At 39.0% G+C, this 26,414-nt stretch overlaps 1 protein-coding gene across 2 annotated transcripts in view; it reads left to right on the forward strand.

Moving 5' to 3' along the window:
- LOC106867821 (SCY1-like protein 2) overlaps positions 1-26,414 on the forward strand; it is a 50,900-nt gene that overhangs the window by 17,349 nt on the left and 7,137 nt on the right. Inside the window, exons 7-16 of one of the 2 annotated variants that reach the window (XM_014912843.3) lie at positions 5,294-5,410; positions 8,487-8,612; positions 9,359-9,535; positions 11,308-11,430; positions 12,634-12,747; positions 13,660-13,792; positions 15,477-15,595; positions 15,906-16,006; positions 16,933-17,017; positions 24,499-24,519. In XM_014912843.3, the coding sequence (XP_014768329.1) occupies positions 5,294-5,410; positions 8,487-8,612; positions 9,359-9,535; positions 11,308-11,430; positions 12,634-12,747; positions 13,660-13,792; positions 15,477-15,595; positions 15,906-16,006; positions 16,933-17,017; positions 24,499-24,519 (1,116 nt within the window). The remainder of the gene's footprint in view (positions 1-5,293; positions 5,411-8,486; positions 8,613-9,358; positions 9,536-11,307; positions 11,431-12,633; positions 12,748-13,659; positions 13,793-15,476; positions 15,596-15,905; positions 16,007-16,932; positions 17,018-24,498; positions 24,520-26,414) is intronic. The other variant, XM_014912844.3, reaches the window with a different exon arrangement.

A 26,414-nucleotide genomic window follows, 5' to 3' on the forward strand; every position in this document is an offset into this window, starting at 1 on the left:
AAAAGCACCCAATACACTCTGTAAAGTGGTTGGTGTTAGAAAGGGCATCTAACTGTAGAAACCAGGCCAAAACAGACAGTGGTACCTGCTGTGGCTCCTGGCCTTACCATCTCCTGTTAACCCCTTATTACTGTATTTCTGTTGAGATACTCTGTGTTTCTTTCAGTTATTTTAAATATAACAAAGAATTTAGTAAAATAACTTGGTTATCATTCAGCTAGTGTTAGGAACATAAACTGAGACTAAGGTTTGGTGGAAGATTTTAATCCAAAACTTATGAAAACAAGACATTTGTATAACAGAGCCAGAGTCGGTTTCAGCCAAGTTGGTAACGAAAGGGTTAAACTATCCGACCCATACCAGTAGGGAAAAACATATTAAATGATGGTGATGATTTATTTTAATCTATATTAGAGCCCATAGAATCTTAGTATGGAACCATTATTGAAAGTTGTGCCAGAAACCTAAGTTTACTGAGGTTAATGATTAAATGTTCAATAATGAAACCGTTTCTTGAAAGATTCCCTGTTTTCCTTTAACACCAAGAAATGATTTTGTTTTTAAGGTTGAACAACTCAGCACAACAATAGAATTGTTTTGAGTAACTCCATTCAGCCTCTGGTTGATGCCTAAAACATTCCAAATAATCTAAGTTTATTCTCATTTATAATGTTGCTTTATTATATTCACTTTCAAGAGGTTCAAACTAGCTATTTGTCCTTAATTAGCCATTTGTCCTTAATTAGCTATTTCACTGCACTGCTCTACCAGTAAGTCATTTCTTTATACGTCACACCCCAACTCTGCTACCGTAGTCCCAACAGCCTAACTATAATATCATATTTCTGTACAATGTGAGAAGGGCGTTTGTTTGTGTCTGTTGATTGTTGTTCTCTGTGTTGCCAACTTTGTCTATGAACGTAGCATTGTCACTCTTGACATTTTCACTCTTGATTGCAGAGATTTCCTTTGTTGGCAGAGATTGCAAGCAGGAAACCTCTGCAGTTCTATAAAGCAACATTATAAATGAGAATAAACTTAGATCATTTGGAATGTTTTAAACATCAACCAGAGGCTGAATGGAATTACTCAAAACAATTCTATTGCTGTGCTGAGTTGTTCAACCTTACAAGCAAATTTACAGGCATATGGGGTAGTGGTTAAGAGTGCAGGCTACTAACCCCAGCATTCCTAGTTTGATTCCAAGCAGTGATCTGAATAATAATAATAATAATAATAATAACAACAACAACATTGAAAAATACCTTAGGAATAAGAACCCAGGTTTGAAATTTCCCCAATACACCTGATGAAGGCTGGAGGGTATATCAGCTGAAATGTTGTGTTAACAACAAACAAGATGAGGACAAATGTCCATCAGATGTAAATAATGTAGGAAACCTCTGGTCCTTCGTTGATTTAGAAAAGTCATTGGTCAGCAGAACCAAAAGACAACTGATTACATTTATGTGGCTCTGTTGTTATTGCTATGGGTTACCTTTGGTCAGATTTTTTATCCAGCCAACAACTCTACTCAGAAACTGGGATGCATCCTGTTACTTGTATGATTCAGGAGTGTCAGCTCAGGCTGTGTGGCCATGTTGCTTGGTTTTCTGACTTTGACCCTGATTGCCATGTCTCCTTCACTGAGGGTCTGGCTAGGCTAATGGCTTGTGCTGGTCAACCACATGGTCACGGCAGAGGAGGAGCTTTCTCGTGAAGATTGTGACTCACTGGCACTCTGCTGAACAGGTCACCCAGGGGGATCCAGGAATTTACCGACAAACGGTGAAAGCAGCAACATACTCCAGTGGTGTTGTTATTGTTTAACTCTGATGTAACAAGCTTCTGACTAAACCTATTCCAGCTGCAGCCTTCCTCTCTTTTTCTGATAGAGTTTCTCACACCACATTTTTCAATATACTCTTCATTTTTCAAACTACAGTGGAACGTGCTTTTGGCTGCTATTTCTAGCAGGTTGAGTAACTAAATAAAGCAGCAATTCTCAACCGTGGTTCCCAGGGCCTCGTGTGACCCTCAAGCATCCTTCCAGCAGCTCTTGGTGGGTCTTCCCTTGGATATTAAGAAGGTTAACAACCACCGATCTCGAAGTTCTGTGTGTTTAGAAGGTTTGCTTTTGCTATAAAGCTGTTGTTTTTATCTAAACAGTACCCCCCCCCCCCAAAAAAAAGCTAGAAACATCTGTCACTTATTGATTTATACAAGGCCAGGATGTTTAATTGATCCAAAATCATTACCAGCTGCTTCTGTCTTCTTTAGAACTTTATTAACAAATATTGCTGACATCAGATGACGACGATGATGATGATGATGATTGTGTTTTTTGTTGTAGAGTTTTTTTCTCTTTTTCCTGTTGGTTTAACTTGTGTAACATTTTGTGGACTAAATTAAATTTGTTTCAGTCTCTGTCAAAATCTGTCTGTGTTGTATTCAGCAACACAAGTAATTTGATATAAACGACATTAATACATATAAGATCCTCGTTAACTAATGTTAATCAATATTTCCAACAAGATAAGGTGCTGAGCAGGTAAAATCATTTGCTCAAATTCTGCCGAGATTGACTTTGCCTTTCATCCTTTTGCAGGTGATAAACTAGATACCAGTTGAATACTGGGGTAGATGTAATAAACTTAGCCCCCCCCCCCCGCCTCTCCACTGAAACTGCCGGCCTTGCACCGAAAGTTTATTTCCAACAAGATACACTCTCTTTTACTCTTTTACTTGTTTCAGTCATTTGACTGCGGCCATGCTGGAGCACTGCCTTTAGTTGAGCAAATTGACCACAGGACTTATTCTTTGTAAGCCTAGTACTTATTCTATCGGTCTCTTTTTGCTGAACTGCTAATTTACGGGGACGTAACCACACCAGCATCGGATAGTGGTGGGGGGACAAACATAGATACATACACACACACACACACACATGATGGGCTTCTTTAAATTTCCTTCGACCAAATCCACTCACAAGGCTTTAGTTGGCCCGAGGGTATAATAGAAGACACTTGCCCAAGGTGCCACGCAGTGGGACTGAAACCCAGAACACTAAATACTTCTTTCAATTAATTTTGAAATTAACTGAGTGATTTTTTTTGTTTTTTTTTCTTTTGTGTTAATAGTTTGGTTTAGGGGTTAGGGACTGAGCCCTTCATTTTCCTTGGTCCTCTGAGACCAGTGAAACTGAAGTTGACAACTGCAGGAAAGGGAATTCCAAAGGGCTGACATGATGGAAAGAAAGAGTTGGTTCTAGTGGTCAGTGTGGGGTGGAAGTGGGAGACTATACTGGGAGATGTAAGGAGGAGGAGGAGGAGGGAATTGTCAGTACTTGAATGGAGTGGGTTTGTGACCAACCAGCTGCAATGAGATGAGGCCATTGGCATACTAGTGATAGAAAAAGACATTCCTCTCTCTGGCTTTTTTTACTACTACTACTACTACTGCTGCTGCTGCCGTGGATGACGAATCCAGCCAAGTCGGGTGTCAGTTTACCTGGAAAGAAACAATACAGTCATTAATAAGAAGAATTGAAATTAATGACTTCCAACTGTAGCATCACTCCTTTGTAGTCAGCCAATGAACTTGCCAACCCACCCTTATAATTGTTGGTCCAACCATTCTTGATCTGATGAAGTTTTGAACCAACTACTACTCTTGGTATTACTTCTTCATATTCATTCTATGATGCTGTGAAAGGGAATTTGGTTGGAGGCAAGGGTATTTTTTTCCCAGCCAATTATGGCCTTGCTCAATATATCAAAACTCACTTGTTTTCTCAGTCTACGAACTTAGCTGCTTCATCATCATCATCATCATCATCATCATCATCATCATCATCATCATCATCATCATCATCATCGGTTGGATGGTTTGACAGGAGCTGGCAAGCCAGAGAGCTGCTCTAGGCTCCATTTGTCTGTTTTGGTAAGGTTTCTACAGCTGGATGTCCTTCCTAATGCCAACCACTTTACAAAGTGTGCCAGGTGCCTTTTATGTGGCACCAGTATGTTATGGCTTTTATTTGATGATTTTTCCGGATGAATATTTCAGGTGACTACTGAACGACAGAATCAGTAAAGCATTAAAATACCTTGTGGTAGTTGATTACATCCCTCTTCATTGTTTGGATCCCACCTCCCACTGAGTTTAATAAAGTAATTGAGTGAGATTAATCTTTTAGCATTTAGGCCAGCCATATCCAGCCAAAATATTCTGCCTTGTTCTATGTTCAAACTGGCCAGATCCAGCCTCTCACACCTACCTTACAATGTTAGTCTAAAAGAATATACAATCACATCATTGAAATCTCAAGGCTACAAACTAATGTATGATCAATTCAAAACATTAACAAAACAAGAGCACTCAAAGAGCACAAAACTTCACCAAGGCAACACTAACGTCCTCTCAATGATTAGCCAAGAGATGATTTTTAAAATGAGAATATCTGAAATAAACTTGGCTGCTCTCACAAACAAGAATACTAAAAATGAACCCGACTGCTCTCAAAAATTAAGTAAAAAAACAGGAAAAATAATCTAGAATCCTAGTCTGGTAGCGGATTGATCCCAAAATCTAATCAGTTCATGCCAGTTATGAGGCCAAACATCCCTGAAAGCTTCATCTGAATCCATCCAGCAGTTCTTGAGATATCTTGTCTACAAATAAACAAACGTGACTGAAAACAACACCTCTGCCGGTGGAGGTAATAAATAAACATTACATTTGACAGTGATATGAATGCTAAAGGCTTAATGAGTCTGCAAGTTCACTGCCTTAAACGAAAGATAATAAAGTTTATTACTTTAGAAATAAAGGCTACCATGTTGGATTCCATCTGGTGCTCTGTACACATCCAGGCATAACATGATTAAACCTTGGGTATTTCAACCAGTCATATCCTAAATATTCTTGTTCAAACTGGCCAGATCCAGTCTCTCACACCTACTCTACAATGTCATTGTAAAAATAAACAATCACATCATTGAAATATTGAAGCTACAAGTTAATGCAGGATCAATTCAAAGCATCGACTAAATAAATTTGAACAGTAAAGGGCTAAAGGAATTTAGTCAATCCTAGAAGCTGGGGTCCCACCAAGGTCACATGACTCTCACATGACTGAAATTTGTAAAAGAATAAAAAAAAAAAAAAAGTGGGAGTTGTCACTATTTTCCTCAAACTAAGTTTTCTTCTGTTTTAATTAAGTAACATCTTCGTTAGAGAAATTAATATTCTTAAGTTTGAGATTGTATTGGTTTCTGAATGTATTTTCTAGTTGCGACATCTAACCCCTTCGCGGCTGGGATGTTTATCTGAGGAGGTCCGGGAGCATGTGAAGCTGCTGTTGAACACAGAGCCATCAGTGAGGCCGGATGCAAACCAACTAACAAAGGTAAGCTTTCTTTCCTTTCTCTATTAATTGTTTCAGTCATTAGACTGTGGCCATGCTGGGGCAATGCCTTCAAGAATTTTTAGTTAAATGAATCGACCATTTATTTTTTAAGCCTGGTATAAAAATCATGCAAATATAAAAATCAAGCAAATTCATGATTGAATAGAAATAATTAGATTAATTAATTTTTTTCTCTCTCTTTGCACTGGTATGATGAGTATATGTATTCTTGTCCAGTGTTCTTTCTTTTATGTATTCCCTAATCAAAAAACAACTAGAATTCCTACATCAATGTATACTAATGTGCAGATATGCCTCTACTCACGTATAAGTATATATACTAACAATTTTTCCCTTTATAAGATTTTTATATGACATTATATATAGATTATTTGGTATACTTATTTGCACCCCCTACTCGTCAATTTCTCTTATATTCATAATACATAATACTCTTTTATTACTTGAATATTAATTCTTAACATAATACCACTATATATCCCTGTCACATTATGCTAAGCTAGCTCCTTAACTCATACTTTTATTTATACTTAAACATAGTGAATATTATTACCTTACATATCGATACATATAATCTAAACCCTCTATTTTTCAATTTTTCATTCCCAGCTCAATTATCTCCCCCAAATTGTTATTTTTCATATCCCAACTTACAATAATAAACCTCTGAATGTTCTTTTTTCATCTTTATAGCCACAGCAAATATTTACTATCTAAATTGTAATATTAACAACTATTTTCCCGTTTTTACTTATTTTTCTATCTTGTATTTAATACATACAAACGAATATTAGTTCTTTTACAAACACAAAACCATTTTTCGCAGCTTATTCTCTCTTCAAGTATTTCTACCCCATTAATACTTGTTTACGTTAACAATCCAACGGCCCTTTATACACGATCTCCTCTAGATTAACTTCATTCTCATGTATAAAAATTTTGTTTTTTAATTATACACCACACTTAGTATTGTTTCTAAGTGTCAAGTCATCTCTTAATTTAAACATAGCCATTCCTTTCCTTTGGACATTTCTATACAACCTGTAGGAAAGTGGTTATACACCATTAGGTGTACACCCGCTTCCGTACATTAAATTCTGAAGAAACAACGGAACGCAGATTCTGAACCATCAACACAACAATATTTATTTACAGAGGAAATAGGCAGCACTTTGCCCTTTGGTTGCTGAGATGCCGTCATTGATGTTGAGTGGTTATTTGTCTAGCTCCAGAGTTGGAATGTTGGAAAGAGCTGTCTCCAGAGTTGGAATGTTGGAGACAGACAGCTTGACACGTCCATGCTCATGGCTGGCCAGCCGAGAAAGAGACTGAATAAGGGCGCCAAACTTGGATCTCTAATGACCACGCATGCGCATGAGACTCTTCTCGTGTTCCTTCCGGAACTAGTCCCTGCGCATGCGTGGATAAGCTTACCGGAAAAGTCGTCTGCTAGTAAGGCGTTACTACAAACCTTTTACCTACACAACTTACTTGGCGTTAGAATTACTAATCTCCTGAGTCATAGAGGGAACGTCTCAAAATCCTTTCTCACTTATATTTTCAAATAATCGTTAGAGCCTTAGTTTTAGTTTATACTTAACTGGACTCACATCTCTTCTTTCTTTCTCATAAGGATTAATATGAATCTCCGAAATTCTATTCTGCTAGTTCCTTTATCAAGTTCTTGGTGAAAATTTTGTTTATACTTCTTGCACTGAAGAGAACAGTGATATATAATTAATTTAATTTAATTAATTTAATTATTTCTATTCAACCTTGAATTTACATAATTTTTTATATCGCTGTTTGAAACGATCGTCTGCAAGAATTAATACCCTCTTACATTTTAACATCTTCTCTTCTCCATTTTTAACAAATTCATTGAGTTTTATGGGATTCCTTTCCATAAATTCACATAACACACCATATACAAGTATTATTTTCATAATCACGAACTTACACCAGTAAGCTACCAGCAAAATATATACATATATGTGTATATCATCATCGTTTAACATCCGCTTTCCATGCTAGCATGGGTTGGACGATTTGACTGAGGACTGGTGAAACCAGATGGCTACACCAGGCTCCAGTCTGATTTGGCAGAGTTTCTACAGCTGGATGCCCTTCCTAACGCCAACCACTCAGAGAGTGTAGTGGGTGCTTTTACGTGTCACCCGCACGAAGGCCAGTCAAGCGGTACTGGCAACGGCCACGCTCAAAATGGTGTATTTTATGTGTCACCCGCACAAGAACGTGATCATTGTCAGTGCCACCTGACAGGCTCCTGTGCTGGTGGCACATAATAAGCACCATTCAAGCGTGGTCGATGCCAGTACCCCCTGACTGGTCCTTGTGTCGGTGGCATGTAAAAAGCACCCACTGCACATTTTATATATATATATATATATATATATATATATATATATATATTGTTATAGTCAAGACTACTCTGTGGATTTCTAGTGTTTGAGATCCTTGTACGGATGTTTATTTCAGAAAATTGGCCATAGAATTGTCAGTTGTCATCTAAACGTAACAAGCTATTATTATATAAGGAGAAAAAATGAGAAGCCAGTGAAGTGTTTGTTAGAGAAAGAGTGTGTGATTGTTGTAGTAAAATTAGCAAAAACTTGAACATTGACAACCTTATTAAAAAGACAAAAAATTGTCTTTAAAATGTTTAATAACATCTAATTACTATATGTTGTTTTTGTATTTGCAAGATTCAAAATGTGAATTTATTTGTTAAAACAAATCTTGTTGTGTCTTGGGAGGATCATTGCACCAATAATACCACATGCACTGGTTCACCATGACTTCTTTTAATGATAAAGCAATGATATTGAACCACTGCATGTGTGTTATTATTATTGGCATAATGACCTTCCCAAGACACAAGATTTAATTATTAATATGTTGTAAGAAATTATTGTCAATATTAATTTTATTTAATTATTACTTCATATATAGAAAACTGTTGCTAAATGTTTCTACCATCTTGATGTAGTATATTGTTTTCTAAAAATCTTTGGCATATTTCTTTCTTTTGCAGATTCCATTTTTTGAGGATGTTGGATCTATGACTCTACAGTACTTAGACACATTATTTCAAAGAGATAACTTACAGAAATCTAAATTCTTCAAAGGTTTGCCAAAAATAATTGCTAAGTTACCAAAGGTAAATTTCTCTTTGTCTTCTTCATATTCTTTGTTTTGTTTTGACTTCCCATGAAATTTAGTTGAAATGTTGGTGGCTCCAAGGGAGAATTCTTCACATTATTGGAAGACTCTGTTTCAAAGTGGCTTTGTGGATGAGATCTGAGTTCTTATTTATGAGACTTCATCTTGGAATATGAAATTATTTCAGTTTGACTGGAAGTGTCAATTAGTCATAAATTATCATAAATTAGAAAGTAAACATGAATGCAGAAGATATTCATTCCTTTTAGGTGGTGGGCATGGAATGGCTAATTTGCAAGCCTGGGCACCAAACTGTTAATTTGTTAATCATTAATTAACGAAGTTAACATTTTCGTTAATGATTTAACTTCCAAGTTAACTTTGGAAATCATTATCGGACTAATTAACTTCTGTTAACTTCCGTTAACTTCAATTCAATTGAAGTTAACGGATTTTACAGTTTTAGCACTTTTTAAAGGTGTTTTAGGTGGATTGAGAGCAAAAACGGATTTTTCTTTTGTTTTTTGTCTATAATAAAAATTAACGGTTTGTCGATAACTTCTGCTATGTTTTTAAACATTTAACTGATTCATGGTCATCAAAGTTAACCGATTAACAAAGTTAACTTTTCGATTAACCGTGTCCACCATTGCCAATCTGTATTATCCTTGTATTTTATCTTTCACTTGTTTTTTTCCCATTTTCTTTTAATTCCATGATTGACCGACTTACCCTTTATTCCAGCGAGTTAATCAGCAACGCATCTTGCCGCCATTGTTCAGTGAATCGGTCAACCCTGACATGATACCATTTGTACTTCCAAGCATTCTTTATATCGCAGAGCAATCAACAGAAAGGGAATATGTGACACTTATCTTTCCTGAAATTATTCCAATGTTTAAACTCCAGAAGCCTGTTCAAGTAAGTTTTTTTTTTATTGAGTTCTATCATTTTTCTGAATTTATCTCAGCGAAAACAAATTCTCATCTGTGACTTTTTTTGCTGTTTTATATAAAAGACAAGAATTCCGTAATATTGAGGAATTCATCTTGAGAAAGCATTACTTACAGCTGTCGAATGCTAAAAAGCACAGAGGTATCAATAGCAGATGAAGAATGTCCAGCACTAATAATGGAACTGCTAGATCACGTGATTTCTGCATGTTTGCACGTCATCATCAGTAAGCACCCACTGTCACTACATCCTTATCAAACTTTGCTTCTACTGATGTATCAAAAGACAGTGACTGATCAGTCGCTGGTGTTGCAGATGGCTGGCAGCCTCAGTAAAAATGGTTTTTAGTGATGCAAGTAACATTTGTACCAAATAACATTCTGTATCTATTATTTAACTTGGGAGAAGTGTTCATCATCATCATCGTTTAACGTCCGCTTTCCATGCTGGCATGGGTTGGATGGTTCGACTGGGGTCTGGGAAGCCAAGAGGCTGCACCAGGCTCCAATCTGATCTGGCAGTGTTTCTACAGCTGGATGCCCTTCCTAACGCCAACCACTCTGTGAGTTTAGTGGGTATTTTTACTAAACTGGACTGAACCCAGAACCATGTGGTTGAGAAGCAAGCTACTTACCACACAGCCACGCCTGTGCCAGAGGTGCATGGGAAAACTCATTTAAATAAAAAGTTTGAGAACCACTGCACTATACTTTCATTATAACAGGGCCTTTTGAATTTGAAGGTATTTGGCTTAAATCATAAGGTTGAGAGTTCAATTCCTGGCAGCATGTTGTCTCCTTGAGCAAGACCCTTTATTTCTTATTCCTCTAGTCTACTCAGCTGGCAAAAATGAGTTGTACCTGTAATTCAAAGGGGGCCAGCCTTGTCACATTCTGTGTTGCTCTGGATCTCCCTGAGAATGTGTGGTAAGAAGCTTGCTTACCAACCACATGGTTCCAGGTTCAGTCCCACTGCTCAACACCTTGGGCAAGTGTCTTCTACTATAGCCTAGGGTCAACCAAAGCCTTGTGAGTGGATTTGGTAGATGTCATATATATATATGTGTGTGTCATCATCATCATCATCATCATTTAGCATCCACCTTCCATACTGGCATGGGTGGAACGGTTGACAATAAGTTATGAATACCCAAATTGTGAAGACAATTACATAATAACATGAAATTAGTTACCTGATAGTAAGAATTCAAATAAAGTAGCCCCGAAAAGGGCTCTAATGTGTTCCCAGAGTATGTAGAACATAGGAGGAAATCATAATAAGGTATGTATACTAAAATCGTGAAGCATGTTACGTAATAACAGGCAAATCAGATATGAGATGATAACAATTCAAACAAAATAACTCTGAATAGGGCATTTGTGCATTTGCAGAGAATATTACCCTCAGCGGAGTTAGTGTTGGTATATTCGTGAATAAGTCACTAACTGAAATAAGTGGATCTATTGTTTAGGAAAATACTATTTACTTGTTTAAGGGTTTGTTCTGGATAAATTGTGAAAATAATTCTAACAGTTCAAAATACTAAGAAATAGGCATAATCAATTTGATTTATACCAAATGATTTAGGAAAACCCAGAACCATGTGGTTGGGAAGCAAACTTCTTACCACACAGTCATTCCTTGTTTTTTTTTTTTAATTTAATTGCATTTTTTTGTATTATTTTGTCTGTTATGAAAGTCGAATAATAAATCTGTTGTTTGTTTGTTTGTTTCTTCAGATCCTCCTGATATTCCTGCAGAATATGACTTTACTTCTCAGTAAAACAAGTTCTTCAGACATCAAGAATCATGTTTTACCCATGGTTTACCATGCTTTAGAATCTAATGATCCCCAAATTCAGGTAAATTCTTTTTTGAAAATTTTACAAATCGTTGCAATCCACACATTGCATGAAGCGTGACAACGAACGTTAGTGACAGTTAGGGAAATATTTCAAAGAATCCTATGTATTGTCAGATATTGGTTCAATGTACAGGATTCTTTGAAAGTGTAGCAATTAAATAGCAATTACCCTAACATGTATGAATATATTAATTAAAATTTTTGGTTGTGAAATAAGTGTTTTACAAACCAGCTGAGATGATGAGGAATTTACTTAAATTGGTTGCCACCTGCACCACCACCATCACCATGATGATGATGATGATGCTGTAATGTCCATTTTCCCTGCTGGTATGGGTTCGATGGTTTTGACAGGTGATGGCTCCATTTGTCCGTTTTAACATGGTTTCTATGGCTGGATACCTTTTACATGGCACTAACTTTTTTATGAGACACCAGCACAGGGACACAAAAAGCACCTGTAAAGTTATCTTGCATCTCATAATAGATACATGTTTATTAGTCCCTCTGGTTGGGTAGCCATGCATCTCCTCTACAGCAGCACACCTGTTTCTAACCTCATTCTTCATCACTCCCCTTCTCTTACTTTTCCCTCTGACCAGGTAACCAAGTATCTCCTTTACATTAGCACACTCGTTTCTGGCCTCTTTCTTGTACCTCTCTCATACTCTCCCCCCCCCCCCTCTCTCTCACCATGTACCTCCTCTATAGCAAGGCACCTATTTCTGCCTCTCTATTTCTCTGTTGGGTGACATGCTATGCTTGAGGAGACCTATTGAATCAAGTAAATAAAATCACAATCAAATGGAAATTGTAGTTGTGGCCGATACCAGTGCTGGTGGCACGCAATAAGCACCATTCATGTGTGGGTTGTTGCCAGAGTCACCTGACTGGCTCCCCATGCCGGTGGCATGTAAAAAGCACCATCTAAATATGGCCCATGCCAGTGCTACCTGACTGGCTCCCATGCCGGTGGTACACAAAAAGCACCCACTACACTCTTGGAGTGGTTGACGTTAGGAAGGGCATCTACTACAATTAGCCATCATTTTTGATGGCATGGGGCCACCTAGTTATATATATAATTCTTGTTGGCTGCAGGTTGCCTATGACTGGTTTATAACAATCTTTTCTAAGATAGAAGATTCCAGCAAAAATATTTTAAAAATTTAATAACCCCAAAATATTTCTGTTTCCACAGGAACTTGTTCTCAATATCATACCTACTTTTGCTAGTCTTATTGAATATACGTCCCTGAAAAATTGTATTATACCAAGGATCAAGAAAATGTGTTTAGCCACCTCAAGCCTTTCGGTGAATATCTAATTTATCTTCTCTTTAATTCTAATCTGTTTTCTTTCAGATTCTGTTTTTGTTAGTTTGCTGCTTTTTCTGCATGAAATTTAAATGAAAATTACAAAGTGTGTGTGTGTGTGTGTGTGTGTGCGCACAAACACACACAAACATTGTTGATGTCATAATAACTTATAAACTGTTGAAAGAATGTGAAATAATTCTATTTTGAAGCTGTGGACTCTTTCTGTCCAGTGGGGTTTTTTTTACAACCCAATATTTAGATGTGATTATTTATAACTTTATCATCTTCTCCAAGATTCACTCTTCCAAGAAATATTCATGTTTGTCTGTACGTTAAAGATGATTGCTGTCTGCTCAAGTAAGAGCATCTCAAATTAAAATAGGACACTTACGTACAGGTTGGTGACAACCCCATCAAGCATTTTAGGTCTGCACCTGCTTCCATCTTCCCATTGCCATGGGACTTCAAAAAAAAACTGAAAATAAAATGGAAAGCATGTCTGCAATTCCTGAGCAGAATTTTAGGTTTAGTAAAGTTCTTAAAAGTGTTCCTAACCTGTTGGCTTGATTCAAAGACAAGCTTAGGCAAGCTACTTGGTGTCAGTAAAGATTCCTGACTGAGGAATGCAGGGACATTATGGATCTTATACTGGCATTAAAGATTCACAAAATGGTCCAGACCATTCTTTGCAAAATGGGCTGAGCCTCCTTCACAGTGTCCGTGCACTGGACACTGACCAGTCCTAGGGATGCTTATAGATGGCAAGAACTGTTCTTTACATTTGATCCCTGTAAATAATGGCATTGTTTAAGAACCACAGCAGCATTTCGTTTCTTCTTCTGGTGACTCTTACTGCGTTGACTTTGTGCCTCACGTCTCTCTTTCATGTCATTGCTTTCATCTTTCAGGTACGAGTTGGATGTCTTGTGTGTATTGGTAAACTTCTGGAATACATGGATAAATGGTGTGTGTTGGATGAAGTGATACCGTTGCTGCCTCAAATACCGTCTCGAGAACCTGGAGTGCTTATGAGTATTTTAGGTAGGTCTCTCTTTGAATATCATCATCATCGTCATCATCGTTTAACATCTTATTTCTTTATTGCCCACAGGGGGCTAAACATAGAGGGGACAAACAAGGACAGACAAAGGGATTAAGTTAATTACATCGACCCCAGTGCGTAACTGGTACTTAATTTATCGACCCCAAAAGGATGAAAGGCAAAGTTGACCTTGGCGGAATTTGAACTCAGAACGTAACGGCAGACGAAATACTGTTAAGCATTACACCCAGCGTGCTAACGTTTCTGCCATTGTTTAAGATCTGTTTTCCATGCTGGCATGGGTTGGACGGTTTGACTGAGGACTGGTGAGCCAGAGGCTGTGCCACGCTCAATCTGATCTGGCAGAGTTTCTACAGCTGGATGCCCTTCCTAGTGCCAACCACTCTGAGAGTTGTGGGTGCTTTTTACATGCCATTGGTACAGGAGCCAGAGGAGGCTGGCAATGACCATGATCGGATGGTGCTTTTTACATGTCACCGGTACGAAAGCCAGTCAAGCGGTGCTGGCATCGACCACATTTGGATTGTGCTTTTTATGTGCCACCAGCATGGGGATCACAACTACAATTTCCATTTGATTTTGATGTACTTGACTCAATAGGTCTCCTCAAGCATGGCATGTCGCCCTATGATCCAAGGTACTTTTGAGTGGGCTGGGGCTGGTTATGTGAAACTGGTGTGGGTTACAGCTGTGATCTCACTTTATTTGCTGGGTCTTTGCAGTCACAGCATACCTCCAGAGGTCTCGGTCTTTCGTCATTGCCTCATCCCATGTCTTCATGGGTTTTACTCCTGCCCCGGATTCCTTCAAGTCATGAAAAATGAAAGAGAAAAGATTGTGTCTGTAAGAGGTGTAAAAAGGTAATGTAACCAAATGAAATTTATTGTGTTAGGAAGGACATCTGGCCAGAGAGACTATGTGAAAGCAGACAATGGAACTTGTTGCAGTCTTCTGACTTGCCAGTATGGAAAAATGGACATTAAATGATAATGATGATGGTGATGGTGATGTTTACATCTATTTCAAACATTTTGTGTAGTCTTTTGTAAAGATAATTTAGTTTGTATATGTCTCAGTTGATTGAATTGTGGGAAATTGATATTTCTGGGAAAAGTTACCTGTGTTAGGTTATCATCCTATACAGGAGGAAAATGCACTCTCATCCACTTAACAGAAAATAGTTAACCCTTATACTACCAACCCAGTTGAAACCGGCTCTGGCTCTGAGTACAAATGTCTTGCTTTCATAAGTTTTAAATTAAAATCTTCCACCAAACCTTAGTCACAATTTATATTCCTAACACTAGCTTAATGATAATAACTAAGTTATTTTACTAAATTCTTTGTTATATTTAAAATTAATTGAAAGAAACACAGAACATCTCAACAGAAATACAGTAATGAAAGGGTTAAGGTAAACATCTTTGAGGAACAATTTTTCAAAGAACTGAATTTACTTTTTAATTTGTTTCTGATTTGAAATTTGAGTCTGTGATCATTTACTAACACCCCCCCCCCCCACTGACCGAAGATAATTGGAATAACATGAAAGTTAGTGGTCATATGGATATTGTGATGAAGCTAATTGAAGAATTTTTTTTTTCTCAAAGGTTTCTTGTTTGTATTCTAGCTAATGGCTAATCAAATATTTTTTCTATGCAGGAATCCTGAAGGTAACATTTTCCCATCCAAAACTAGGATTTACAAAAGAAATTCTGGCTACAAAAATCATTCCATTCTTAGTACCTTTGTGCATTGAAAATAATTTAAATCTGAACCAGGTAAGTAAACTTTATTTGTAAAACTTCTTTTCCCAATCATTTTACACCTGTTAACAATTGTTTTATTGAACGTTAACAATCTATTAGATTTTGTGTCAAGTCACTCATTTAGTCTCACTTCACAGTTGAGTGGTTACTGTCGAGTCACTCATCTAGTCTCACTTCACAGTTGAGGGATTAATAGATGATGACTTATCTGGTCGATGGTGTAGTAACAGTAGTAGTAGAAGTAGAAGTAGTAGGAATATTGGTATTGGTACAAGTAAGAAAATGTGTTCCCTGATGTCTGTTGGTTTTGCTCTGATTGCAGTTTAGTGCCTATATTGCCATTGTGAAGGAGATGATTAGCAAAGTGGAAAACGAACAGAAGGGAAAGCTGGAGCAGTTGAATTCAATGCAAGAGGAACAAAAGTAAGTAATTAATACAGATAGCTTTTTATTAATTGGTCTTAATTAATTCTTTCTTTCTGAGGCACAAATAATTCCTTCCCCGATGCCTCACCAATTGTCTGGGATCGTATTCTAACTTCATCGTGTGTATTATCACTGATCTTCACTTGCAAGTATTCTCGCTTCAAGATTGCTTCCGAATTCCTCTGCATTCTTCTGCCATCTTTACCATTCTCCTTGTTCCAACTACTGCCAGTAGGCGTCCAACAACCCTTCTCTCTCTTTCCTCTATTCAAAGCATCTCGTCCACTTTACCTCTCTTTCTCTCCCCCTCTCTTCTCATCATTTTCGGTCATTTTAAGATCAATAACTTTTCCTGGTTCTTTACCAACACAGCTGGCACAGACCTCGAATACTGATTCATCATCATCACCATCATCATCAGTATTATTATTTAATAGTTCCATATTTAAGAGATGATGAATTATTTACCTTATTTACATTTGACGGATATTTGTCCTCATCTTGTTTGTTGTTAACACGATGTTTCAGCTGATATACCCTCCAGCCTTCATCAGGTGTCTTGGGGAAATTTTGAACCTGGGTTCTCATTCCTAAGGTATTTTTAGATATTATTATTAGAATATGATCCCCTGAATAATAATAATAATAATTATAATAATAATAATAATAACATAGAAAAATACCTTAGGAATGAGAACCCAGGTTCAAAATTTCCCCAAGACACCTGTTGAAGGCTGGAGGGTATATCAGCCGAAACGTTGTGTTAACAACAAAAAAGATGAGGACAAATATCCATCAAATGTTACAATATGTACTGATGATACACACACATATATATATATGTGGTGAGAGAGAAAGAGAGAGGGAGAGAGCTGTTTCTGTTCTGATCCCTACTTATACTGGTCCCTACTTTCTTTTTTTAGGACAATAGACATCAGCAAGGTGAATGTTCCTGATGAGAAGAATCTGCTGCCTGAATTGATTTCTCCTTCATCAAGCAATACACTGGTAAGTGACCCTTGGAAATCCCTCCACAGACCACGACAAAATTTACTTCTCTTAATCTACGTATTTTGAATGCCAACACCTTTTCTATCATCATCATCGTCCTCATGGGATGTATTAGACCGTCCTCTCACACAACATATCACTGACTCTGTGTCCTGATCCTTTGGGCATTTTGTCTGTCAACCACAACATTATTCTAAGAACCTGATCTCATCTGTTCTCTTCATATTCTTTCTTTGGCTGTCTTTGCTACAAGTATCATTCATTCATAACACAGAATACAAGGTCAGGGTGTTCTTGATAAGAAGCCCACACCTTTGGCCGTTGGTTCCTTTATTGTAGTCTTCAGGTTTTGCCAGAGCTTCTCTGGGTCTGTTTCAGCTACTTTGATATTCAAAAGCTTACTGTCCAAGCTTCACTGAAACTCTTCCTACAGTTGTGCAAGTCCGTTGATTTGCAGTTTCTTCGTTAGATGACCTTTCTTCTTCCTGACAGGCTTGATGGACAGTGACTTCTGCACGAACCGATCTGTCGTCTGTAGCTGTCTGCACTAGGCACGTGCACTCAGGTCTGGTGCACATCCTCTGTATCTGTCTGCCACACCAGGACGTTGTCCAGCAGGTGCCAGTGTTTTGACCAGGGTTTTCTCCAGAATCTCTTCAACTGTTTCTCCTGCTGAAACTGGGCTTTGGTGATGAAGAGACCATGCTTAATGCAGAATTCTCCAGCAGCATTCATTCACCATTGTTGGAGCTGCCAATGTTAAGTTGACCAAGTACTCCTGGCAATATGGTGTTGTTTTTGCTGACCTTTGAAATCACCCTCAGTAACGATCCTGTCCCTACTGCTGGTCTTTTGGAGGAGGGATCTCAGTTCACTATTGAACAATTCCTATGTAGCTGGATCAGCCTGAAGGGCTCGAGCATAAATGCTAACGGTAGTTGTATACTGGTTGTCCAGTGAGGAAGCTGTAGAGACATAATGTGGTCAGAGTGGCCGATGGGTAGGCTCTCAAGCCAAGAGACAATGGTGGTGTCTATCGTAAAGCCAACTCCAGACTGCCTTGGGTCAGCCTTGACTTGTCCAGACCAGTACTTGCTCCGTCCAATACCTGTTCTCCATCGCAACAGAATTTTGCTTCCTGTCTGTGTTTAGTAGTTTTATAGCAAAACTATGTCTGTGCCGTCTGACCCCACTCTTTAGACTTGGGGCTCTGACCACAGTGGGTCAGTGGGCTAAGATAACCATAGCGACTAGCAAGCTGTAGGTTTTGTATTGGAGTGGACATCTGGATGAGAAGCCTTACAGGGCTGGAGAGGGGTAAATCAATTGCATTGATCTCTGTATTCAACTGGTCTTTATTTTATCGATCCTGAAGAGATGAAAGACGAAGTTGAACTCGGCTACAGAACTGAAAGAAATGCTGTTAGGCACTTTGTCCAACGCGCTAACGATTCTGCCAGCTCGTGGCATCCAGCCTTATGGGAAAAGTTTTGTTCAAGGGAGATAACCTAATGTCTCCAACTTGGTAACCGCACTCAGCTGTGAGAAATTGTAGCCAAATCTCCCTCAGATCACACCATTGTTTTAAAAAAGTCATTGCATGATATAACCAAAACAAAAACGTTAAGATAATCACGGCAGGAATGCCTTTTTTGCCAGATCTGCTTGGTCAGCGGCCCTCGGGCCTTTATCTTATGAATAAACGAAGTTAGCTCCCTGTGATTATTCGCCCTGCCAAATGTTTTTCTCAAATCACAAAGGGAAGGTTCTCACAGAAACGTGTTGCAAAACTTTCGATTAATTGAGATTATCCATGCAATTTATAGAGAAAAACTTCCACAGAAGTGGGTTTTAAAATCTGAAAACAATCAAGGGAGATAACTGTAACTGAAATGTTTGGAAAATAAAAACGATTTAAATGGAATTAGCTGTTAATTAAATTAATTACTGGAGGAAAGTGATGGAGAGGTTTTGGGTATTAGATCTCTCTGAACCAAGTTAAAAAATGATTGGATATTTAGAAGATGAGAATTCTTTATTTCAATGTCCTGCACTGATATATTTTTTTATTCCTTTGAAGCAAAGTGCAGTATGTGTGTGTGCACCTGTCTCTCACCAATACTCATTCTCGATACAATAATAAATGGTCGATGTGCTAAGCACAGGCGTGGCTCTGTGGTAAGAAGCTTGTTTCCCAACCATATGGTTCTGGGTTCAGTCTTACTGCTTGACACTTTGGGCAGGCGTTTTCTACTAAGACGGAATCTGTCGTGTGTGTGTGTGTGTGTGTGTATAAAATTGATTGATAAAATAAGTTCCAGGTTAAAAAAAAATGTACTGGGGTTAAATCAATTGACAAAAAACTTCTTCAAGGCAGTGCTCCAGCATGGCCACAGTCTAATGAATCAGGTTAAAGTTAAATACATATTTTTTAAATATTTGGACACGTAGTCGATAGCTTCCGCTATCTGGGCGACCAAGTTAGTAGTGGGGGTGGGTGCGCTGAAAGTGTAGCTGCTAGAATAAGAATAGCCTGGGCAAAGTTTAGAGAGCTCTTACCCCTGCTGGCGACAAAGGGACTCTCACTCAGAGTAAAAGGCAGACTGTATGACGCATGCGTACGAACAACCATGCTACATGGCAGTGAAACATGGGCTGTAACTGCTGAGGACATACGTAAGCTCGCAAGGAATGAAGCCAGTATGCTCCGTTGGATGTGTAATGTCAATGTGAATACCCGTCAGAGTGTAAGTATCTTGAGAGAAAAGCTGAACATTAGAAGCATCAGTTGTGGCGTGCAAGAGAGACGATTGCGCTGGTATGGACATGTGGTGAGAATGGAGGAGGATAGCTGCGTGAAAAAGTGCCACACCCTAACAGTTGAGGGAACCCGTGGAAGAGGTAGGCCCAGGAAGACCTGGGCTGAGGTGGTGAGGCAAGACCTTCGTACATTGGGCCTCACCGAGGCGATGACTACGGACCGAGACCTTTGGAAATGGGCTGTGCGTGAGAAGACCCGGCAAGCCAAGTAAGATCGTTGCCAGTGCCCCTGGACTGGTTCTTGTGCGGGTGGCACATGAGATGCACCATTTTGAGCGTGGCCGTTGCCAGTACCGCCTGACTGGCTCCTGTAGGATTTTCGAGCGAGATCGTTGCCAGTGCCCCTGGACTGGCTTGTGCGGGTGGCACATAAAAGACACCATTTCGAGCGTGGCCGTTTTCGTGCGGGTGACACGTAAAAGCACCCACTACACTCTCTGAGTGGTTGGCGTTAGGAAGGGCATCCAGCTGTAGAAACTCTGCCAAATCAGACTGGAGCCTGGTGTTGCCATCCGGTTTCACCAGTCCTCAGTCAAATCGTCCAACCCATGCTAGCATGGAAAGCGGACGTTAAACGATGATGATGATAAGAGGTGCAGCAACATCAAAGGCAGGTTAACTAGCAAGTTAGTTTTTGTTTGTGGCAGATGTTCAGGTGCAATAAAGACTGTAAACAAACAGGAAACAACTTCTATCTCATTCCAGGGTGAAAAACTAGAGGTAGTCGATAGCTTCCGCTATCTGGGCGACCAAGTTAGTAGTGGGGGTGGGTGCGCTGAAAGTGTAGCTGCTAGAATAAGAATAGCCTGGGCAAAGTTTAGAGAGCTCTTACCCCTGCTGGCGACAAAGGGACTCTCACTCAGAGTAAAAGGCAGACTGTATGACGCATGCGTACGAACAACCATGCTACATGGCAGTGAAACATGGGCTGTAACTGCTGAGGACATACGTAAGCTCGCAAGGAATGAAGCCAGTTTGCTCCGTTGGATGTGTAATGTCAATGTGAATACCCGTCAGAGTGTAAGTATCTTGAGAGAAAAGCTGAACATTAGAAGCATCAGTTGTGGTGTCCAAGAGAGACGATTGCGCTGGTATGGACATGTGGTGAGAATGGATGAGGATAGCTGCGTGAAAAAGTGCCACACCCTAACAGTTGAGGGAACCCGTGGAAGAGGTAGGCCCAGGAAGACCTGGGCTGAGGTGGTGAGGCAAGACCTCCGTACATTGGGCCTCACCGAGGCGATGACTACTGACCGAGACCTTTGGAAATGTGCTGTGCGTGAGAAGACCCGGCAAGCCAAGTAAGATCGTTGCCAATGCCCCTGGACTGGTTCTTGTGCGGGTGGCACATGAGATGCACCATTTTGAGCGTGGCCGTTGCCAGTACCGCCTGACTGGCTCCTGTAGGATTTTCGAGCGAGATCGTTGCCAGTGCCCCTGGACTGGCTTGTGCGGGTGGCACATAAAAGACACCATTTCGAGCGTGGCCGTTTTCGTGCGGGTGACACGTAAAAGCACCCACTACACTCTTTGAGTGGTTGGCGTTAGGAAGGGCATCCAGCTGTAGAAACTCTGCCAAATCAGACTGGAGCCTGGTGTTGCCATCCGGTTTCACCAGTCCTCAGTCAAATCGTCCAACCCATGCTAGCATGGAAAGCGGACGTTAAACGATGATGATGATGATGATGATTTGATAATAAATAATTAGTCAATTATCACATTACTGTTCAAGCTTTTTAGCATTCAGATTCCTCTCTCAAAAGTTCTGCTTATTTATTCAAATTGTTTAGAATTAATCAAGCATTACCCCATAGCTTCAATGATTTAATTATTTATTTTTAGAATGACATTGTAGGGTAGGTGTGAGAAGTCAGATCTGGCCAGTTTGAACATAGAATGAGAAATATTTGGGCTGGATACAGCTGGCCTAACCTCTCATTACCAACTCGGTTGAAACCAGCTTTGGCTCTGAGTACAAATGTCTTGTTTTCAAAAGTTTTGAATTCAAATCTTTCACCAAACCTTAGTCACAATTTATGTTCCTCACACTAGTTGAATTGGTAACTAAGTTATTTTACTAAATTCTTGGTTATATTTAAGATTAATTGAAAGAAACACAGAGCATCTCAACAGAAATACAGTAATGAAAGGGTTAATAGGATAGTGGATACAGATTTACAAAAAAGAGTAAAGTTTCTCTTGTTTCACGTCTGTTTTCTATGCTGGCATGGGTTGGAGAGTTTGACAAGAGCTGGCAAAGTGGAGGATTGCCCCAGTCTCCAGTCATCTGTTTTGCCATAGTTTTTATGACTGGATGCCCTTCTTAATGCCAACCACTCCACAGGAGGTACTGAGTGTTTTTTATGTGGCACCAGCACAGGTGCTTTTTATGTGGTGCTGGCACGGTTCTCAAATGTGGTGCTGGAACAGGTGTCTCCATACGTGGCGCCAGCATCGGAGCTGTCCCAAGGATAGAAGAAATGTAGTAAAACCTATGAAATTATGAACTCGGGTCTGTTTTAATCAAACATAGTTATTGGTGAAATTTCAGCTTCATTGAATTAAAGGGGTTCCTATTTTCTTGAAGGGTCTACATTTGCAGACCTTGAGATGACGTGGGATCCAAAATCGGAAAATGACTACAAAATGTTTGCAACTCCGAACAATTCCGTTGCTTTTACTCCATGGCATAGGAGAAAAATACATGTTTATTAAATGGATTACTCTTTTACTTGTTTCAGTCATTTGACTGCGGCCATGTCTGAGTACCGCCTTTAGTCGAGAAAATCGACCGCAGGACTTATTCTTTGTAAGCCTAGTACTTATTCTATCGGTCCCTTTTTGCCAAACCGCTAAGTTACGGGGATGTAAACACACCAGCATCGGTTGTCAAGCGATGTTGGGGGGACAGACACAGACACACATACATATATATATATATATATATATACATATATATATATATATACATATATACGACGGGCTTCTTTCAGTTTCAGTCTACCAAATCCACTCACAAGACTTTGGTCGGCCCGAGACTATAGTAGAAGACACTTGCTCAAGGTGCCACGCAGTGGGACTGAACTCGGAACCATGTGGATCATAAGCAAGCTACTTACCACACAGCCACTATGGATAATATTTTACATGTTTTTGTGATTTTCATTATTTCAAGTTTGCAACCAAACAAAAAAAAACTTAAATGACTACAATTATCTGGTTTTCTACCAAAAATGAATTGAATAGCTCTCACTCTCTCTCTGTTTCACACAATTTAAATCTGTCAGTTGACAATAACCTGTTGTGTGCTAAATAATATGTACTTGTAGATATTGGGATAAAATGGGTTAATTTGATGCGATTTAGTGAGACTTATGAAAATAATCCATGAGCTTTTAAATCAACATTCTTGTTTTTTTCATTGTTCTGCTGGTTTATTCTGAACAGGGATTTAGTTTTTAGTATTTTCCATTAAATAGAAACCAATCAAATATATTTTCTAGCAGTGTAGGTTACATAACTGTGGCAAGAAGCTTGCTTCCCAACCACATGGTCCTGGTTTCAGTTCCACTGCGTGGCACCTCGTGTCTTCTACTATAACCTTGGGCCAACTGAAGACTTGTGAGTGGACTTAGTAGATGGAAACTGAAAGAAACCTATCATATATATGTGTGTGTGTGTGCTTTTGTGTCTATTTGTCGCCCACCATCACTTGACAACCAGTGTTGGTGTGTTTACATCCCTGTAACTTAGCAGTTCAGCAAAAGAGTCCAACAGAATAAAAAAAAGAAAGATAGCGGTGCCCCAGCATGGCCACAGTCTAATGACTGAAACAAGTAAAAATACACACACCCACACATTCTTTGCAGTCGAAGTCTTCTTCTTTATAATATTAAATTTCATATCCACTCTATTTAAATGTATTGAGTGCTTTAATTCAGTTATGTTTTTTTTTTTGCTGTATGGCTCTGCATAAAACATTACATGTTATATGTTGTGAGTGTAAGAGTGACTCCTGGTGGCTGACCTGTCTTGGACAAAAACTGGTCAACTTTCTCTTGACTCCTTCGACTCATGCAGAGATAAATGATGTTGATGGTGGAATTGAAACTGTGTGTTGGTATATCGTTATTGAGTTTCACATTTTCAAAGAATTGATAATTAACAAATACAACCTGCCTCCAGCATAAATCATCACCATCGTTTATCATCTGTTTTCTGTGCTGGTAGGGGTTTGACAGGAGCTGGAGGGCTGCACCAAGCCCCATCTGTCTGCTTTGGTATGGTTTCTATATTGGCTGCCCTTCCTAACACCAACCACTTTACAGAGTGTACTGGGTGCTTTTTATGTGGCACCAGCACCAGTGGGGTCAGCCAGCAGATTGCAAGACAAAGACCTCTCAGCTGAGGGAGGGAGTGGAACCAAAGCTGTGACCCAGGTGAGAGGTTAGAGCATAATAGAGGGGCAGAGGGATAGTTGTCTTATTACTGAGGGGATGCTTGGCTACCTCTAATAGGACAGGGAAGGGCCAGAGCTAAATGTTTATTTGATTGTTTGCGGTTGTCTTTTATGCCAATGTTAAGCTCTTAAATGTTACGTGTAGCTGCTCAATTGTATATTGTCACATGCTGTTTTCTCATTTTCTTGGGTTAACCAGAGCGAAAGGAATAACAGTAAGGTAAGCTTGCACACCTCACAGCATTACCTTTAAGTGCATTATGTGTGTGTGTGAGAGATTTGTAATTCTAGTTTTTATCTCCATGTGACTGCTTCTTTGGTGTTGTTGTTCATGTTGGCTGCATGTTCTCTTGCTATCACTCCTCCTCCCTGACACTTTCAAGTTAACCATTTGTTGATGCGATGAAAGAATGTCTCTGTTTGCTTCGTGTAGTTGTCTTTCTGTTTCCTTCTTGGTTATTTTCCTGTTTTGAAAGGTGTTCGTTAGTGGTGTTTGACAGTGAAAAACGTGTGGGGAAATAAAACACAGCAGGACTCAAGTAGAACTGAGAAACCGGTGCTAAAAATGAGTTTTCCAAGTTCTTAAAATGATCCCTGCACATTGACATGGTCACACAAACAGATTATATACACTCTTACACACCAGACCTCCATATAATCTTCAACACCAAAATCTTGATATGACTTATCAAATGGACACCCACACGTTCCGGTTCAATTTATTTCAAATGTCATCATGTTATGTAGCCTCCGACACTTTTGGTGCAAGGACTGCAATTTCAGGGGGGAGGGTGTCGTTGATTACATTGATCCAAGTGGTCAAATGATATTTTATTGACCCCCCCCAAAACGTAAAGCAGGCCTTGGCAGAATTTGAGCTGAGAATGTGAAGATGGATGAAATGCCGCCAAGCATTTGGTTGAGTCTGCTAACAGTTCTTCTGCCTTAGATTGTTAACAGCCTGTCATAACAGCTATGATTTGGTTTAACAATCATTGTGCTTACATTTCATTCGTGTAACCACAAAATATCGTCTCTTAAAGCTCACATATTGTGTTGAGAGCAAAACAATTATCAGCTGAAGACTAATTAGTTTATATCCTGTCTTTTGGGCCAAACACTGAACTTCCATCTGATGAGACTGTATGCTGTTTAATTGATTTGCTAAAAGTAGCATTTAAATCTCATTCAAACCACACCTTGTATTGTCTTTAAAAAGAGGAAAATATTAGACAATGCAGTCTTGGCTAACAAAAAGGTAAGGCGGTCACAACTAGAATGTCCTTGGAAGCTAAACAATTTGTAGTTTGGGAGTTTACTACAAGAATGGAATTGCATGTTGATCAAGAAAATATTTATTTCAGACAAGGCTAAATATAATACAGTTCTATATTTAAGAGATGAGGAATTATCTATATTATTTACATTTGACAAATATTTGTCCTCATCTAGTTTGTTGTTAACACAATGTTTCGGCTGATATGCCCACGGGTATATGATGTAGTGGTTAAGAGCGTGGGCTATTAACCCCAAGATTCCGAGTTTGATTCCAGGCAGTGACCTGAATAATAATAATAATAATTATAATAACAACAACATCGAAACATACTTTAGGAATGAGAACCCAGGTTCGAAATTTCCCCAAGACACCTGATGAAAGCTGGAGGGTATATCAGCCGAAACGTTGTGTTAACAACAAACAAGATGAGGACAAATATCCGTCAATTGTAAATAATGTACAAGGCAAAATATCTTAAAATGCAAACTCTTGAGAAAATGAAGTCTCAACTGTTGTGTATTGTTGTGGTCTGCAATTCATTGGTGAATTGGGACTGTGGTACAATGTCAGTCATTTAATGGATGAAAGCAAACGTTGGTCTACGTTCAAAGTTAGTTCCGTATTCTGTGTTGGTTAGTTTTCATGTCTTGCTTATTTCAGTCAAAGATAGTTTTATCTTAGAAAATTACTATTTTTAAATCCCACAACGAGAGATATACAGCAACAATACTTTGGAGTAAAGATTGTTTGCCAACATAAAATGGCAGTCCTGGTTTAGGATGAATGTTGCTGTAATTTAGCCCCAGGAGACATGGTCTCCAGTTGGCTATACGATA

This window comes from Octopus bimaculoides, chromosome 5 (genome assembly GCF_046866305.1).
Source record: "Octopus bimaculoides isolate indiv1 chromosome 5, ASM4686630v1, whole genome shotgun sequence".
In the NCBI taxonomy this organism is placed as follows: Eukaryota; Metazoa; Mollusca; class Cephalopoda; order Octopoda; family Octopodidae; genus Octopus; species Octopus bimaculoides.